The following is a 19,681-nucleotide window of genomic DNA, read 5'->3' on the forward strand; positions in this document are numbered from 1 at the left end:
GGGGCAGGAGTGACTGATGGGGAGGTGGATCTCACTGACTGGGTGGGGGCAGGAGGGGTCTGCCACATTGGGCAGGACTGACTGGAGGGGGGAGAGGAAGGAGCAAATGATGAGGGGGGTCTGACGTGGGGCAGGACAGAGTGGAGGGGAGACAGGAGCGAATGAGGGGGGGTGGATCTGACTGACGGGGGCAGGAGGGGGTCTGACACGGCACAGGACTGAGTGGGGGAGGGGCAGGAGGGAATGGGGGGGTGGATCTGACTGACGGGGGGCAGGAGGGGTCTGACATGGGGCAGGACAGAGTGGGGGGGGTGGATCTGACTGACGGGGGCAGGAGGGGTCCGACATGGGGTAGGACTGAGTGGGGGAGGGGCAGGAGGGAATGGGGGGTGGATCTGACTGACGGGGGGCAGGAGGGGTCTGACATGGGGCAGGACAGAGTGGGGGGGGGTGGATCTGACTGACGGGGGCAGGAGGGGTCCGACATGGGGTAGGACTGAGTGGGGGAGGGGCATGTCTGACGGACCCCGGCGGTTGGGGCCGGATAACGGACGAAACAGCAGAACCAACGGCCCGGTAGGACCCCGTGGCAGAGAAACAGGGACCCTCTAACCTTCAAATTCCTTCCTTCCCCATCGCCCCGTGTGACCCACCCGGCCTCCGCATGTGATTGGTTACCGACCCCTCTCTCCTCCAATCACGGCGGCGAAGGCGGGGAGGCGCCTGACCCAGCCCACGGCCTGAGCCCGCCCACCGAGGTTGAGGGACCAATGGCAGGGAGCGGCGCCCCCCTCCTTTCCTGCCGTCGCCATGGTGCCGCGCCGGCAGCGTCACGGCGAGTGGATAGTTGGCCGCGGGGACTGGACGCGCCGAAGGGGGCGCTGCGCGGCGGCCTATGGCCCTGCGGGGAGTGGTACATCCCGTGGACCCCCTCCTCCCGCACGCAGTGGTAGAGCCGCAGAGGAGGCTAGCGAAGCGGCAGGTGCCGAAGGCCGGGGGCGCTCACCCCGTCTCGTGCGCGCGCCCTGCCCCCAGGCGGCGGATCGAGCGCGAGCGCCGCCCTGCGGCCTTTCCCGCCCACTGGGCCCTGAGGCGCTCGACGTGTCGTTCCCCCCCGTATAGCTGTGCTGGGCGTGGGCGCTCTCTTCTCAGAGCACTGCCTGGGGCCTTGCAGACCGGGGCCCAGGAGTCAGTGACTGGGCGGGGAGGCGCCCGAGGCGCTGGCACCAGCTTCCTGGCCGTTGGCAGGGGCACCCCCAACGCCGCCAGTAGCTCATGGCTATTACTGGGGGGGGGTGTGATGTTGCCTGTTTTTTCCCCCTCTCCGGTGTCCACTCGCGAAGTTCAAGGTGGATGCCCTTGGTGTCCTTCACGAGGACAGTTGAAAACACAGAGCCCTAGTGGGACTTCTGGGGGGCAGCTCCAGTCAGGCCAATTCTGCAACGGCTTCAGGGTGGCCATGTGGGAGGGCAACAGCTCCCTGCCCCCCCGCCACCCCCCCAGCTACACCCATGGTAAAACGTGTCTATGGGGTGACTCCCATTTATCCCATTATCTGAATCCCTTGTCACCTATGAGCTCACGTTAGGGGGGGTCACATAATACAGAGGCCTGAATAACACAGGAGAGACACACACACTCTGGCCAGGCTTGTGTGGTGGAGGACAGGCCCTTGGCGTGTCCCTGCTGAACGGCTCTTTTTCTCTAGTTGTCTGAATAAAATCCGCGTTGCCCATGCTATGTGGATAAATGGCTGTATACTGTGTGCGTGCACATTTGGGGGGTGGGATTGCTCGCATCCTATTCTAGCTGGTTGAGACCCGGGATATTTTTATTTCCCCAGATAGCTGCTGTGGACAGTTGTGTTCATCACTTTGTGTATCCCTAGTGGCTTTCATTCTGCTGGACCCCAAAGCCCTTTAGAGTAATGCAGACTCTTTTGAGGTGGAGCTTGTTAAACAACTGACCACAGAAAAGGGTAAACTTTTATTATGTGGAGGAAAAAATGTTATAGGGTCTTTAAGCTCCATGCAGCACAGACAGTATGGATGTTGTTTTTTGGTGTCTCATTATAACCCCCACAATAAGATTTAGATTCCACCATTTGTGTAATTCTTCAACCTCTGATTTATACAGCAGCAGGACTGTGCTGTTTTCACTTCATTTTTAGATAACATAGTAAATAACATTTATATAAGATGAATTACCATAATTCAACTGTTTTAAATTATCTATATGTTTAAATAGGGACGTGTCTTTTTTCCAGTGTCTCTAAACTTTTCTCATGGCTAATCTAAATGTTCTTTGTATATGCACAGTTTCCATGAGCATTTTTCTATAATAGAGGCATGTAAATACACATTCAGTTTGCATAGCTGAAAACCAAACCCTTGTGCTGCCATTCTCCAGTACGTAAAATGGGTTTAATGAGATTCAAGAGGAGATGTAATCATGAGTTAGTAATGTGTATATACAGTGTTTTGAACAAGTAAAGTATCCAGTAGTATTGTTGTCTATATAGTGTTTTATTGTACACAGCTCCAATTTCACTTTTTTTTTTTTTTTTTTTTAAGGTGCTTAGTCAGGTAGGAAGGTGCCCTGCATGCAATTAGGTCTGTCTAATATGCAACTTCTTCAATACTTAAAAGATAGATATTCATGTATATCTTTGGAGGAATAATTTTAACTTTACTTTGTTTTCTTTAATAGAGTAAAGTTGGCAGTTAGTTAAGGAATCAAAGATGGCATCCTACTTAGCACAAGAAGTTCAGCTTGCTAGAAGACATGACAAGATGTAAGTATTTGTTTCAGGATTGTGGCCTATGTTGTAGCAACTTGCACTATGATCGTCCCAAATCTCTCAAACTACACAGCACTGGCTGGTGAGTATGTGGATGGGAGACCTCTACGGAACATTTAGATCTTGTAAAAAGAGGTTGGTGTTTTGATAGAGGACACTCTTCCTTTGAAAACTACTGAATCAGTATCCCAGCCTGCCACAAGGGAGATCAGTGCTGCCAATGCTGTTGTCTTCCAGATGAGCTGCAGAACTGGGGACCTGACCTTTAACCTCAGTATGCTGGCTAAATTCCAATTCAAGTAGCTTGGGTTCTGCCACCCAAAACTCAACTTGTGGTTTCAATTCAATATAGTATTTTCTTCACATTGACTTCTAAAATAGCAATACATCTTCAGTTCACTGTAAACTCAGCTTGTACAGTGAGTATCTTATTAAAATGAGTTAGAAAAGTTTGCCTACATTCTGACAACTAGTCAGTAAAAGTAATACACCCTGCTCTTAGATTTGTTTAGGATTAAGCTCTCCGGGTATGAGAACTATGAAAAAATAAATGTTGTGTGGGAAAATACGTTTTTATCTATATCAAGTCTACAATAATATAAATATCATGTCCATTTACAAGTTGATTATAAAATTCTGACCTCTGGTGCCTGCCTTTTCATAAACACTTTGGATGTACGTTGTTTGATTAGCTCCTTTATATTTATCTTCCAGTTCTTTCTGAACAGAATACGTAACAAATTAGTTAATTCTTCATTAGTATAGCACAGGACTGTTGCTGCAAACTGGGAAAACTGACAAAGAATAATTGTTCTGAAAATCATGGGTCACATTCACATCTAGTGTAAGTAAATGCAACTAGATCGAGTGAATTCCGTTCAGCTGTTTGCAGAATGGTTGCGTACTCTGTCTGCAACACAAGCAAAATTTTATGATCACGTGCATCTTATACCGCATCCATCATTTACTAACTTATGTGACAACAGAGTCTATCTAGATTAGCACTTGTGGGCAGGGTTGAGTTTTATAAGTTAGTTTAAAATGAGACATCTGAGAATCTAAGGCTCATGTAAGGATGGCTCACAAGTACCACCTGAGTGGAGGTGGCTGGGTCCATAGGACAAGAAGTATAATTGTCTCTGGGGACTCTGCAGGGAGCTCTTTGACTCTTGCTATGTTTCTTTCAGAAAATATATTACTCATTCTCCTCCCAGTGTTGGCTTCTGAGCACTTGCAGGGGTGGTGCCATGCCTATGCTCCCTCAACCCATCCTGCCATACCTCATCTGAGATACTCAGTGCTTGTGAGCCCCCTTCCTGCATGAGGACTGCTGATTGCAGCATTATGTCTGCCTCACTGCATGGGAACACAGTGGGAAGAGTCTGCCTGTACTTTCTCCCTCCCTCAGCACACCCACACTGAAACAGGGATAATTAGGCCTATAATTTCAAAAGAATTGGTTAAGGTAAAAGGTTATTCTTTTCTAGCTACTGTGCAAAATGTTCTGCCCCCTTATTAAAATATTTTCCTTTGTAGACTGTCTCAGAGATTGGTATTGCTACAGCAGATGGAGAATCATCTAGGAGACAAAAAGACTGAAAAGACATTGCAAACACAAGCAGCTGATGCAGCTTATAAAAGAAATGCAGCACTTTTAAATGTAAGTTTCTGTGACTGTCAAATGGCACATTGTGAAATCCAGTGTTACATAGATTACAGGTTAAAAACATTTGTGTCTGTTTTTCAGGTGAATTTTATAATATTAGGGTCTTGATTCTGGAACTTGTGCAAAATGTATTAAATCAGAAGTCTTTGTAACCTGGGACATCACTAGCTATTCCTCACACCCTTCTCATGAGAGCCTGGTGGGGTCCCTAGTGGGATCTCAGAGTCTGGGCTCCAGCCTGAGCCCGAACAGCTATACTGCAATTTTATAGTCCTGCAGCCTGAGCTCTGGGAGCCCAAGTCAGTTGACATGTGTTTTATTGCTGTGTAGATCTATCCCAAGTAAACTGTTTCTAAATGGCTGATTACTGAATCTTTCATTGCAGGCAGACTTACAATTCTAAGATCATGTTAAGACCCATTTGAAACAAGAGCAGTCTTTTCCTTGGCCATCTTCGTTCGGTATCCATCCAGGAGATTTGCCCATCAAATCCACGTTTCTCCAAATACTCACTGAACACTGTAAAAAGTAACAGAGGGTCCTGTGGCACCTTTAAGACTAACAGAAGTATAGGGAGCATAAGCTTTCGTGGGTAAGAACCTCACTTCTTCAGATGCAATCTTCTTCTTCTTGCATCTGAAGAAGTGAGGTTCTTACCCACGAAAGCTTATGCTCCCTATACTTCTGTTAGTCTCAAAGGTGCCACAGGACCCTCTGTTACTTTTTACAGATTCAGACTAACACGGCTACCCCTCTGATCATTGAACACTGTTGCTTAGATTCAGTCTCAAGTCCAGAGTTAAAATTTGATTGATAGACTAATAGGTGCTGACTCCGTGGGTGCTCTGGGGCTGGAGCACCCCCAGAAAAAAAAATAGTGGGTGCTCAGCCGCCCTGCCGATCAGCTCCTCCCTCCCATCCACTGGTGATCAGCTGTTCAGCAGGAGGCGGTGAGAGGGAGGAGTGGGGACAGGAAGAGGCAGAGTGAGTGTGGGGCACACTCGGGGGAGGGGGTGGGAAGAGGCAGGGGAGGTGTGGAGTGGGGTTGGGCTTTGGGAGAAGGGGTGGAGTGAGGGTGGGGCCTGGGGCATAACAGGGATTGAGCACTCCCCGTGGAAATGAGAAAGTCGGTGCCTCTGGATGACCAGAACATTTTTCCAGTTAGGAGCTTTTTATTTTTGAGATGTCTGATTTTTTTGGGTTGTTCAAAAGAAATCTTTTCATTTCCTCCTTTTTTTATGAAAAAGAGTATAAAACCTATTAAAATCACCTTTGTCCAACACACATGTATTTACTGTTATTGTTCAAGGTATATTCACCTTGTTTTTCTACTGGATGTTGCAGTAGCCTGTTCAGCGACATTGTGTCTTTGTTTTATAAAGGCATCCCTGGAACGTTTTAGTCTCCAAGGGTGGGGATCCGTCACCTCTATCTTTGAAGAAGGAAAAATTACTTCACTTTAATTGCTGTGATTGGAACATGTTATGACCGATCACCTACTCATCCACTGCTCAACCCCAGACCCTGACCCCACTGCACTCCTTTCCGCCCCCTCCCCTGAGCCTGATGCACCCTTGTTCCTCCCCTCCTCCATCCCAGAGCCTCCTGTACCCTGTGAAACAGCTGATCGCTGCAGGCAGGAGGCACAGGGAGGAGGTGCTGATCGGCAGGGCTGCCAGTGGGCAGGAGATGCTGAGGGTGGTGGGGAGGGGGTGGGCTGATGGGGGCTGCTGACGTATTACTGTGGCTTTTTGGCAATGTACATTGGTAAATTCTGGCTCCTTCTGAGGCTCAGGTTGGCCACCCCTGCTGTATACTTTTAAATTCTGTATATATCTCGGCTTCTTCCTCAAGGGGAACTGGTAATTAGGTCAATAGAAGGCTCTTAGTTCGGTTGCAGGGACTGACATATGATACCCCCTGCTGGAACCAACAGCTTAGAATTTTGAACCTGAAGAGATCTCACCTTGACCTCTAACACAAGAGTACATTGTAAAGTGGGGGTCTGTTACTAAGTATATCTTCATAGAACAGCACTTAAAAGTAGATTATTTCCTCCTTGCACATGCCCTTTCTTTTTGCTGTTGCTTATTATTTAATTCTACTAACTAATATGGCAAAATGTTTTGGACTCTCATTTGTATGAAAGATGCTGTACAAAATAAAATCATATTTTTATCTCATGTACAGCCAGAATGTCCTCCTGTGTCCACTGGGACAAAGGCTCAAATTTTTCATTCTAGAAAGTGAAAAGATTCATCTTTGTGGAAAAATTTCTGGCCAAGCTGTGTGTGCTGGAGCAAGACTTAACACATCTGCAGTTTGAGTGAAACTTAAGTCCCAAACAGAGACTGCACAACTGGGGACTGCAGGCAGAATTGCCAGTCAAAGGTGCCTGTGTACCTGATATGTGCTAACAAAAGGATCTCCACACTGGTCCCATTTAAGGTCACATTGGGGATAGGATAGGGGCAGGATTGCAGGTCCAATGGCGCCAGAACCCTCTGGAACAGGTGTGGCTGCTATTCCAGCCTTGGTCTGAAACAACTGATGTGTAGATTTGGCCTCCCCAAGCCTTCTGCGCGCCACTCATCTAGAGCCTGAATACCTAGACTTTGTGAAGGTGTGGCAAATTTCACCCATTATATTTTCCCCCATAACTCTTCTCCATATGTGTTTTTATAAACAAGGTTCAAATTAGCACTTATTTGTTTACAAGCATAATAAATGCAAATTACATTTGTGCATACCGAAACATGCTCATTATGATAGTAAATGTTATTGATATCTTAATGTAAACCTATAGCAAAAATATGTAGTCTTGTAGTTATGCAGGATATTTGCCATCTACTATCATATTCCTCAAAATGATTTCTTTCAAGTGTCAAAAACATTAGTGTTCATAGAAGAAATAAAAACATATGTATGACCATCAAAACAAATAGTCTGGCAGGATAAAGCAGCATAAATAAGTCTAGATATATTAATTTTATACTAGCTTTAACAGACATGCAGTACTGCAGATGCTTTCTGATAACAAAATAAAACAGGAAAGAGATCCATGCAGAATAATATATTAGAGCCTTGAAAAAACGGTTCATATTTATGTGCCAGCTTCAGAATATTGTTCCTGATACCAAGCACTGTACATTTCACAGTTACCATGTGGGGAGTTGTTGATTTGGCCTACTCAGAAATACACGGACATGATGAGGTGTTGATTTTTGCTTAAACTTAGAAAAAACAGAAATGCAAATAAAATTAATTCAGTTTTATGGGAACATAAAAAACCCGACGCTTTCCCTTTCTGCCAATTGAAATGTTATGCTCACAGAGCTCAAAAATGGCTGAAGCTAGAAACTTCAAACTTAGCTTGCTTTATAATCTTATTGAGTAAGAGGGGGAAATGAAATTTGAAGAAAATAGATTTTAAAGATTTAATTCAGCATTTTTATACAATTGTGTTAGAGTATGTTTTTCCGCCTAACATATTTAAAGAAGGCGTTGTCAGGTTTAAGAATGTTCATTCAGGCCTTGGATTAAACACCTCACTTAGGTTCTGTATTTATTAAGTGCTGAGATTGCAGTAGTACTACGAAGTGTCTTCAGAGCTATGTTAAGTTGGCCATCTTGCACATATGTACATAAGAACAGCTATACTGAGTCAGACGAAAGGTCCATCTAGCCCAGTATCCTGTCTTCCGACAGCGGCCAATGCCAGGTGCCCCAGAGGGAATGAATAAAACAGGTAATCATCAAGTGATCCATCCCCTGTCACCCATGTATGCAGTATTTTCTGATCTCTTCCTTGTTATTCATAAATCTTAATGTATTGCTGTGATATTTAGTGTATACCATAAAGTTTAGGATGTGTGATGTAACATAGTGGTCATTTTAGCAGAAAATTTGGGCCAAATTCTGATCTCGTATATGGTGGTGTAAGTCTGGATTATATGCATGTAAATGACATCTGAATTTGGCCCCATAAAAGTGATGTATGTATCAGAATCTCCATTTTACCTCTGGGAAGGGACTTGAACTGTCTTTCTTGTAGTCCTGGCCATTTTATCCAAAGTGTTATGGGATAGCAGGGCTTTAGAGCTGTGCTCCAGCTCCAGGCAAAAACCTGCAGCTTCACTGCTCCGGAGCTGCTCCAGCTCCAGGCTCCACTCCAAAGCCCTGTAGGATAGACTAGTGCTTAATATTGTAGTATCCTAGATTCTGTCTTACGTGCCAAAGGTGTTTGCACTGCTGACTTCAGATAAGTTGGAGAGAGTTAGAAAAGATAAATTCCCAACACCAGACTTTAAAAAATAAAAATGCCACAACAGGCACCTCCTAGTCACCAGCTACATGCAAAGGTGCCATCTAATCTTTCAGTGGCCTCAGTTTTTTTCCAAGCAAACATTTCTTTCACTGTCTGTCATTAAATCAGTTTTCTGAATGACAATAGATTGCAAATATACAAACTGGAGTGGAGCAACAAAAAGAGACATCTGATATCTAGGCCATGCCAATGTGACCTTCTCTACTAAAATGTGTACAACAGCTGTTTTCCCTAGGCTGAAAGTAATTTATTTCCTACTATCACAAACATTCCTGTATTAAAATTAAGTAGCCACAGAGATAGCGATCTTGGTCTGTTTTGCCCCCTCCTGTGTAAATACTTGTAGGAAGAAGTCATAGGGGGAGAAAAATGCTCTGTGGGGAATGTGGTGCATAAAAACCCAAATAGATAGGACTGAATGGAGACTGATCCACCTTTTTGCCATGACAGGTAATTCCTCCAAGCCATGGCAAAGGCATATTGGTGAAGTGTGGGGGAGCTTGCCTGGTGCTGTTAATAGTATAGCTGTTCTGTGTGCATGCACAGAGAACTTGACTTTGCAGTGTTGTCAAGCCATGGCTGCTGTGCAATTTTAATTTTAATTGAAAATCACTTTGTTTTGTCATTTTTTATTCTGAGTTCCAGAAAAGGAAGGAATCGGAAGGTGTTGTATTAAGTATTAAATGTGTTTATGCCTCAAATTCTTATGGTTTCAACTGTATCCAGGCCAATTCCAGAACAAAGAACAGAAATTGCATCCACAGAGTCCATAAAGTCGACAATTACTGTCATGATTTGTATTATTCACTGGGCATCATCTCTGGTGCTCAGCCCTGTTCAGAATATGCCAGAAAATGTAGTTCCTGAGCCAATGTGTATAAAATGTGTAGCCCTGGATAAGATGGCTCAGATATGAAGTGTATAGTTATTAAGCACATGTTAATATCTGTGAGTGAAGGTGCTGATGACAATAGAAGTTTTACTAGACTAAGGACTAGAAGATTTGACTCTCTAACTTTCTTTCTAGAGGAAGAGATGCCCAGAGCTCCTGTGCCTGTTTATTTTCCTTTCCTGCCTGCAGTAGCCCTGATATATCTCAGAAGTGTCCGTTTTTTTTCTCAACTTTAAAATATAGAATTTTCTTGCTGTTTGGTTTTAAATATTCTCCAGTGAGAATTGCAACTCGGTCACTGTAGTGTCGTGTTTAAGAACCTTCTGGAAAGTAACTAGCCTTTAAACAGAAGTAAAAGCAGTGTTGCCAAATCTCATGATTTTGTCATGAGTCTCATGCTAATTGCTTTCCTTAAAGTCCCAGCTCCTGGACTCAAGTGGATATGTGATGATTTCAGCCTTCATTCTGAAAGAAAAATGAAGTTTCTAGCCCTCGTGGCTGTGGAGAAAGCTTCAAAATACAACCCCAGTACATCCTAAAGGCTCAAAAAGCAAAAGGCAAATAAAAAGAACCCCAAAGCTGTTATTTTTACATAATCTCATGATTTTTGGTGAACCTGATTCATGATTTTTGAACATTGGGGGTTGGCAATAATACTATGAAAGTGACTGGAAGGTGTCAGTTTCATTCCTGTTTAAAGTCAGTTTCTAGTCTATTAGTAGTAGTGAGGTAACACTCCTAGAGCCCGTGGCAGATGCATTCTAAACTCATGGGGCCTTGCCCTACTAGGATGTTTCCCAAGTTAAATGATCTGTTTCAAGCTTGATGAACTGCAAAAAAGTGATAGAAAGTAATCTAGATTTTTCTACAGTTGTTTCAATTGGTGTATTCAAGGGTTAGTAACAAAGAATATACATTACAGTTTTAAACCTAACCAGTGTCCCTTAAGAAGTGACTTGACACAAGATATGAGAACATGTTAGTATTAGAGCTGAGTGGGTCTAATATTTATTTAATCCTAATTTTTATATAGAAATTAGATAGGAGCACTATATCAGCTAATTTCTAAATTATTATCTGAAAAAAAAAAAAAAAAAAACCTAGAGTTTTCAGGTGCCTAAGTAGCCCCTGGAATCACGGTTAAAGTTGGCCCCCCCACCAAAATCTGAAATGGCGCCCCTGCGTCGTTTGTTCAATGTCCCTTTCTCACTCCCTCATTTCGACCCTATAATCTGCACCCCTATTCCTGTTTATTCGTTTTTTGTCCATTGTACTTAATTCTGGTCCTGTGGCCTCTCCTTCATGCGAAAAGGCAGCCTTCCATTACTGTGATGTCCTCCACCTGTCAATCCCAGGATATAAATAGGGTAGCACCTTATACCATCCTTCCGCAGAGATCAGTTAGCCACCTCAAAACAGCACTAGGTTCACTGATAAACTTTAAAAAGACCAAACAAAAAACTGCTTGGATGATATTTTCAATCTTATTCTTTTCTATCTGCATATAGTAAAATCACTATAAATATGCTATAAAACCAGTCCAAATATTAATACATTTTCATTCATTTTAAATAAAGATGAACATTATAACTTACTGGATTTTAGCTAAGAACTTTCAGCTAAGAACTATTAGTTTCTTTTAATCATGCTCTACACTAATTTTAGGCCAGATTCTGCAACCCTTACTCATGTTGAGTAGCACGTACACAAGTGTTCCAATTGGCTACTACTCAATATGAGTAATTGTGTTTGGGTTCTCCTGTAGACCTGCTCCTTCCGAATCTCACTGTTCTGAGCAGCAGTGGTGGTATATGTTTGGGAAGTCCCTTTGGGGAATTTCCTCACTCATTTATTTTTTATGTTGTACTCTTCACACCTGCTTTCTGCTCCCAACTCTGCCATCTGCTATGCTTCCCTCCCCACCCCCCTGTTCTGCTTTGGCTCCTTCACACCCATCTCCCACGCCCCTTTCCATCTCTTCATCTGCCCAAAAGCCCTGCACTCAATCTCTTCAGTGCTTGGCTGTGGAACTAAGCCCGCAAGAAAGGGTTACAATTTAAAAGAGTCTATTCAAATTGAGTCTAGGCCTCTGTGAACCCAACACATGTCTACTGGGCAAGTGGAAGCCCATGTGCAGATTTTATAAGAAAGCTAAGAGAGGTGTGTTCTCATCTGAGTTTGAATGTCTGGTGAACAGCTTGCTGCATCTCTATATTTTTGTGCACATGTTATGCATGCATATTAGCAAGTCATCTTTGTCTTGGGGAGACAAGATCTTGAACACAATTTGCTTAGTTACTTTAAAGCTACAGTAGATAGAATACATGCTTCGGTTCATCTACATAGTACAGTGAATACCAATCTCCTTTTTTTTTCTGTATTGTCAGGAGGAACATAGTCTAACTATAAATTACCTTTGTGTATGGAGATATTAAACGTGTAGTAGGTGCTGTCTATCAGAACGCTTCTGGCAAAGAAAACAATTCTTACAGCCAGGAAATGCAAGAAAGTTCAGCAAAGCCTCCAATATATTAGTGTTATTGTCAAAAGTAAGAGGCTGCAGGATCTATGGCTAAACAGAAGATTTCAGTTCCAGGGATATCAAATCCAGTGCTTTTTAGGAGAAATAAATTCACTTAAAAGGCAATTAAATATATATTGCCTGTTAATGTCACCTGTAACTTGTCAAACTGTTATTTTAAACAGGATATAGAAGCAGCAGAAAAGAGGCTGCAAGCAAGAATACATCTACAGCCACATCCTGATATTGTTAACCTTGAAGTAAGTCCTGAAATAAACTCCATCCTTTCATTTGCTATGAACAAAATAGTTCCCTTTTTTTCTGAAGCATATTCGTAAAGTAAAAATAATTGATTTTGAAATTGACTGGTATAGCCAAGGGCCTGTGTACTGTGCAGTAGGCTGAACCTAAATTCTGGGCTAAGGTCCCTAGATTCTGCAGTAGCCTGGGGGAAATTTTCTAGCAGATTCAGATATTTTTTGACTGGAGCTTTTTATTTAATTAAATATGAAAATGAATAATTTAAGAGTCACAGCAGCCTTTATAGTGTTTTTCAATTTACCTTTTTCGTCCTTACATTTTCAGTTTTAAGTACACCACAGATTGTCATCTTTATGTTTCAGTCAACAGCCCATGAAGATGAATGGGGAAGTTCACACCTATCAGAGCTATTGTGTAAGGGTGGTTGGGAACATGTGAAGATATCACTGTAGCAGTCACAGTTAGTTCACATTTTCAAGATTTTCTTTCCAACCACAATAGCTTGAAGCATTTTTTTTTTAATTAAAATTGAGGTTCTGGAGCACAAGTCTGCAGAAAAGGGTGAATTCTGGCATGGTAAAATACATGGGGCCTGATTATAGTGAGTGCCATCATTCAATTAATATCCTGAAGTCCTGAGTGTTTAGTAGAAGAAAAAAATTGTATCAAACTATACTTTTAAAATGTCTATTGCAGTGACGGATGTGACCGCATGCTATTTAAATAGTCATATCACTTTAAAATAAATAGGGATGTGATGCATTCACTTTTTTGGATTTGTTGGGCACTAAATATGACCTATCTTCCCCTCATCCACCGAAATAAAAATCAGATGCAAAATATAAATTTAGGTACTGTATACTACAGTTACTCAGGAAATGAAGCTGTTTAAAGTGAATTGATTATATTAATGAACTATTAAATAGAATTAAAGTTTAAAATATATTTTAAGTTGCAACTTGCAAACAAAGTTAATGCTGGTAGCTGACAAATTACTTAAAAGTGAAGAAATGGAACTAAGCTATTTAAGCTGAGTCTGTAAGACTAAGGGCATGATCCTGCAAACACTTACGCACATGAGTAATTCCATGGAGTTCAGTAGGACTATGCATGTTCTAAAGTTAAGTGTTTGCAGGACCAGGCCTAAATTTATCCCTGAGATATACTTATTACATAACTCATAAATGTCTGTTTGTGTGCTGCAAATAGAGTTTTAGTCCTTAATAATTTAAAACAGTTGTCACTTATGCATGGATTGTACTATCTCAGCTCTGTTTTACCAGCATCTGTCTGTATTAGGCCTGAAGTCCCATACGCTAGAGAGTTTTGACATTTCCAGTACTGGTTCAATCACTATGAAGAATTACATACCATTAGATCAAATCTGGTAGCAATTACACAAAATAGTACAGATTAAAAAAATCTGGTGTAGACCTTTACAGTGTGGATAAAATGGACAAAAGTCAGATAATTCATAGTGATTATTGATAGAAACAGTGTTGACTTTTGCCTTCATCCTTCCCACCCAATTGTGAGAGTTACAGGAGAGTGGTGGTACTATTATAAGGGAAAATTTCACATATTTAGTCTCTTATATTTTTAAGGAACGGACACTAAATAGCATGAAAGGAAAAATATCTTTCATATACAAAATTGACTGTCCACATTCCTTCCAATAAAACTTTCAAAGGATATTTAACTCATGGCCTTAATACATATGTATATCAGCTGTGATTTTCACAGTTGATTATAATGGCTCCTTAACTTAGCAGTCCAAGTACATATTCATGTGATTGCACATAAAATTTCAAACAAGATCTATTGCGTAAATCCATATTTTATTTTATTAATGATGTATAGAAACTGTGCATATGAGTTACACATATAACCAAAATAGTTACCCAATAGTCCAGCACTTCCAAAGGAGCGATTGATGATGTATCACGTATGTGCACTAAAATATGTATTTAGGTAAATAAAAATTGATTTTTTTCTTTTTAAAAAAAGCCTAAATATATGTGTACAAAATCTATACAAATGTTTTGCTAAAAAAGCAATTTCCTGATAAATATATTGGCCCCTATTGAACAAAGCATTTAAGAGTGTGCTTAAAGTTAAGCACATTGTTTGCTAAATCTGGACCTTTGTCTCCAACTCTTAACTAAAGTATTTTTATGGCCTGTAGTATAATTTGTATGATTTCATCCATAAACATTCATGATTTATCCATAAGCATTAACAAATATATGGTCAGGATGTTCCTGTGAAAATGAGGAATTTTATCTCTGTTCTTCAGTTGGAAAAACTGAGACACAGATGTTAAACCTCTTACCCAAGACCCTAGAACAAGTGCATGTCAGAGCTGTAGTTAGAAATCAGGAACTTCTCGCTACCACTCTGTTTTTTAGACCACAAGATAGCTGGTTGTGCAGTTTTCTTTCTTGAGCTAAGTACTGGAACCGATTACATTATCAGGGATTTATTCATTGCAAAATTTAGCTCGCAAATATTTTTGAGCCAACCTCAAATTAATGCACTACTTGTTTGTTGATAGCATTAAACAACAAGTTTTTTATCTCAAAATCCTGCTAAACTAGAATTATAATGTTAATATTTAGGCTCGAGAAAATGTTTGTTTTACAGAAACATGACTACAATTCCATGAACATGAATACTACCATTATGATGGGTTCCCTTTCTAATATATTATCCACCACAAGAGGGCACATTCAGTCACTGCATAACTTACTCTAGAAGGTGAAATCCTGCCAACTTCTGTTACATTGTTTAAGTGACAGGTTTAAGTGAGGGATTGGAAATTTGGTATCCAAATACTTTGTCCTTTTTTGAATTGCTTCACACATAAGGCAAGCTTTAATAACACATTGTATGTGTGTATTGTTTTGTGATAAATTGGTAAATAGATTAAATTGTGAAGCAAAGTTAAATTGCTTATTGTTGCATCATATCTTTCTTAGACTCTCTATTGGGCATCAGTAGAAGAATCTATTCCTAAGTGGGAGCAGTTTCTTTTAGGAAGAGCACAAACACCTGTTGGTTTTAAGAAAAAGAAATCTACAAAGTATAACATAAGTCACCCAGAAGGAGCGGCACAAAGATAAAGAGAAAACAAAACAGAGACTACCATTTGACTTCAGTGGGCAAAATAATCCTGTCCAGACAACAGTGTGTCAGGCCACTAAATTTCAATTTCAATGTATGTATATGAAAACGAATAATGTTGGATGGGTTTTTTCCAGTTGTATCCGTGTTGAAGAGTTCCGCTAAACTGTAGTCTGCCAGCTCAAGGAGGCTCAGAATAACATTTCTCCTGGTGGGAGGAATAATCCTTTTTGAAAATGACTTTATAAGATCAGAAATTAAAGACACTGGTATGTGGAAGCCCACCAGTACATTTGCCTCTTTAAGATGACAAGAGTTTTAGGTTACGTATAATCCTTCACTTTTGTATTTTTAAGTATGTTGTATGTGAATCTACCTTTATTTTCTTGAACCTCCTTGGCCACCGGGGGCATTTACTCTGGGAAGGGCAGGCAATTTACACCAGGCTGTGGGGGAAGCTTTGGTTTATGGCTGGGATCCTCTATTATGAGCGCAGTGGTAAAGGGCACATATTTAGTTTGTATGTCCCCTGTTTTCCTGATCATGTCAGTGACACTGATTTTTTGGAGGGGCAGGGAAGGGGCTGTGTTGGTCTCACCCATAAGCAATTGCAATTTCTGTTCCATTAACCACTGCTGCACCCTCTTCCCCTGGCTGACTTCCCATAGTAGGTTCTGTGCCTGGTTTGCGAAAGCAGAAGCCAATGTGAATTTGGGTTGAATCCAGCCATGAAGTTCATTTTACAGACATTGAAGTAACAAACATTAGTATTATATTTTGGCAATGTTTCCTTTGTAGTTTTAAGTCATTGCTTTGTGTCACTTTCATTTTGTTAATGTAAGCCAGAGACATAATTTATGGATAAGGCCATGGGAGGTGGGGAAGAACCAGATAGAAAGCCAACCCAGGTGAGTGCCCAAAGATTACAGATACTGGAATAAGAAGGTGAGGAGCTTGCTTTCTATCTCAGATCAAGGACAGTTTCTCAGCCTCTGGCTACAAACATGGAAGGCCAGACAGTGTTTTTTTGCTTGCACATTGTTAACTATTTGTAGTCTCTAAGTGCCCAGGAGCCTTTGTCATGGACCAGGACCCCATTGTGCTAGGTGCTGTACAAACAGAACAAAAAGACAGTCCCTGCCCCAGATAGTTTACAGTCTGAGGCCAACCCCTTGGTAAATTACTGTGCCAGGGAGCCACTGTCCATTGCTTTCTAGTGTTTGCATATATTGAAGACCCAATTTAGAAATCCTTTCAAGTAAATGACTTAGAGGTCTTTGTGCTTTTTCACTCTTCCATAGCAAGGAAGGATGGTGGACTTTGGGAGTGGGGGTTTCCTCCAGAATTGGGACTCAAGTCAAGAAGATCAATAGAAACCAATTTCAATAAAGGGTGATTACTACTTCCCTAGTGCAAGAAGAATTCATGTACATGGTTATATGAAATGGGGCTATGCAAACCACTCCAGTCAGCTATAGGCTAACCAAATTAATTACTAGGAACTATTAGGAATGATGAGCCCTCACCCCCTTATTTTCTGTTAGGGGTTTGTCATCTGTCTGTGTCTGGTGGTAACCTTGTCCCTATATCTGATTTTTGTGTTATGGGTGGATGATCTAACAGCACCTTTCTTCTACTCCCTGACCAACCTGTACACAAGTATCACAGCTCTTTACACCGCTCCATAAGGAAGGTTCACCTTCCGAATTGTGCACCTAGAGCATTACAAGAATTTAATTAATCAAATAGGATTTAATTATCCAGTGCTGACTGGCTATTAGTGAGGAATTCATTGCCCCTCAGAATAGGGAGCAGCCTCTCCAGCTGGAGACCACAGGAAGTCTGAACAGTTTGCAAGGGCCAACACCTGCAGAAGCTATTTTCTGCTAGATCGGGCCCTTAGTTTGCTGAATTTAAATCACTCAAAGATTCACAAAAAAAAAAAAATCCTCCCCAGCTGCACTTTAAAATGATTTTACATGTTCAAAGTTTATATGAAACTTTTTCTATGTATGTGTCCATTAAACTGATAAGTTTTTACAGAAACTGCCATGTTAGAAATATCCTGTTGAGTGGGTGTTGGTGTTTGTAACAATAACGTTGTTTTCATAATATGTGATGGCAGATTAGCACGCTTCTCTGCAGTGTTGTTAACAGTTGTAATTAAGGAATAAACAGTAAAGGGTGTCAGTCCGATGACAATTCCATCTATAGTGTCACAATACAAAATGTCACAAAATATTAGAACTGTTATATAACTACAAAAATATCAAATTAGGCTTTCATCTTAGAAGCAGAAAGCTTAAAAAAAATTGGCATAGAGACTGTTGCAATTTTATACCTACTCATTGTTCTGTCACAAAGACAAATTGGTAATATTTTGTTCTGTAATCTTACAAAGTGATTCTCAGCCATACTGTTGATTTAACAGATTTTTAGTTCTGGAGCTCTGAAATTATAAATCCAGCCAGATGCAGGAGTGATAGAAAAGCAAGAGTTTTTATACTTCAAAGGGGAGCTTTTTGAAAGGCACAAATGAAGTTGGGTTCCCAAAGAGGAAGGATGAGTCAGTGGTTAGCTCACTAGCAAGAGACCTGGATTCAATTCCCTGCTCTGCCACAGACTTTCAGGGCAACATCCACAAAGGCATTTAGATAACTAATTGCATGTGCCCAACTTGAAAATTGAGATCCTTAAAACTTGTGGTTTTAAGGATCTCAAGCTGCTGCCCCACCCAGTAGGCTAAATGCCATGGGCGCTGAAGTTCCTGTTGGTGCTCAGGTGCAAATCCACCTTAAGTCCTGATGCCACCAAGCTGTTCAGCAAGCTCATGCCTAAGGTCCAGCAGGATTCACAAAGTAAGCAGTTCCCCTATCTTGCCTACAAGGCCCGAGCCGGTAGGAATTCCCAGAGTATGTCTACTCAGCAACTAGACATCCAGGTCTGGCCTGTGCCGACCTGGGTTTGTGGGGCTCCGGCAGCAGGGCTGTGCCACTGCTGGACTCAGGATGGAGCCTGGACTCGGGACCATGCAAGGTGGCAGTCTGAACCCCTTGAGTCCAAGTCACCTGGCATGGGCTAGCTGTAGGTTTTGCTGTGTACACGTACCCTCAGAGGCCCTCTTAGAAGCTCCCAATGAAAGAGAATGGAATTTAAGATCCTATCTCCCATTTGTACTTTTGAAAATCTCTCCCTGAGATTTGAAAATAATGAAGTAATATTCAACCACAGTGAAATTTATTTCTGTTTCAATTAATCTGAAAATGACAACTAAACACATGATGAAATTGTGAAATGTTGATTCAGGGAAAATATCACATTCCCCGACTTAGGGTGTCTGACTTTGGTAGTTAACAGCTGCAGATATTTTAACATTCATTTCTTTTAGTTAATTTCAATCAATTACAATCCAAAAGACCTAGTTTGGTTTAATTCAGTAAGGATTTTATAGTGTGCAGAATGTTGAAGCGTAAGTTGAAAACAATACTGATGATGCTAAACTCATCCTCCCTTTAGAGACTTAGGAAATGAAATTCCATATTGTTCAAAGGGTATGGCCTTGGGAGCAGCGAGGTACAGCTACTCTAGTGCATAAGGAAATATATCTATCCAATGCAGGAAAATACATAAGAACGGCCATACTGGGTCAGACCAAAGGTTCATCTAGCCCAGTATCCTGTCCTCTGACAGTGACCAATGGCAGGTGCTCCAAAGGGAATGAACAGACAGGTTATCATCAAGTGATCCATGCCCCGTCACCCAATCCCAGCTTCTGGCAAACAGAGGCTAGGGACACCATCCCTGCCCATCCTGGCTAATAGCCATTGATGGACCTATCCTCCATGAATTTATCTAGCTCCCTTTTGAACCCTGTTATAGTATTGTCCACCACAACATCCTCTGGCAAGGGGTTCCAGAGCTTGACAAGGTGTTGCGTGAAAAAATACTTTCTTGTGTGTGTTTTAAACCTGCTACCTCTTAATTTCATTTGGTGGCCCCTTGTTCCTGAATTATGAGAAGGAGTAAATAACACTTCCTTATTTACTTTCTCTATACCAGTCATGATTTTATAGACCTCTATCGTATCCCCC

General features: G+C 41.5%; 1 protein-coding gene across 4 annotated transcripts; it reads left to right on the plus strand.

The window, feature by feature from the left end:
- The first annotated feature begins 722 nt into the window (after positions 1-722).
- Positions 723-17,792, plus strand: CEP15 (centrosomal protein 15). Of its 4 annotated transcripts, none has more exons than XM_005297873.3 (5): positions 723-835; positions 2,710-2,794; positions 4,337-4,460; positions 12,392-12,466; positions 15,446-17,792. In XM_005297873.3, the coding sequence occupies exons 2-5, from the start codon at positions 2,742-2,744 to the stop codon at positions 15,587-15,589; spliced, it is 396 nt and encodes a 131-aa protein (XP_005297930.1). In that variant the 5' UTR covers positions 723-835; positions 2,710-2,741; the 3' UTR covers positions 15,590-17,792. The 4 variants fall into 4 exon arrangements, with proteins under 4 accessions (XP_005297930.1, XP_065406713.1, XP_023955910.1 ...); XM_065550641.1 differs by lacking the exon at positions 723-835 and adding an exon at positions 843-982; XM_024100142.3 differs by lacking the exon at positions 723-835 and adding an exon at positions 1,034-1,978.
- Positions 17,793-19,681: the final 1,889 nt, after the last annotated feature.

The sequence above is a fragment of the Chrysemys picta genome, chromosome 7 (genome assembly GCF_011386835.1).
Source record: "Chrysemys picta bellii isolate R12L10 chromosome 7, ASM1138683v2, whole genome shotgun sequence".
Taxonomy (NCBI): domain Eukaryota; kingdom Metazoa; phylum Chordata; order Testudines; family Emydidae; genus Chrysemys; species Chrysemys picta.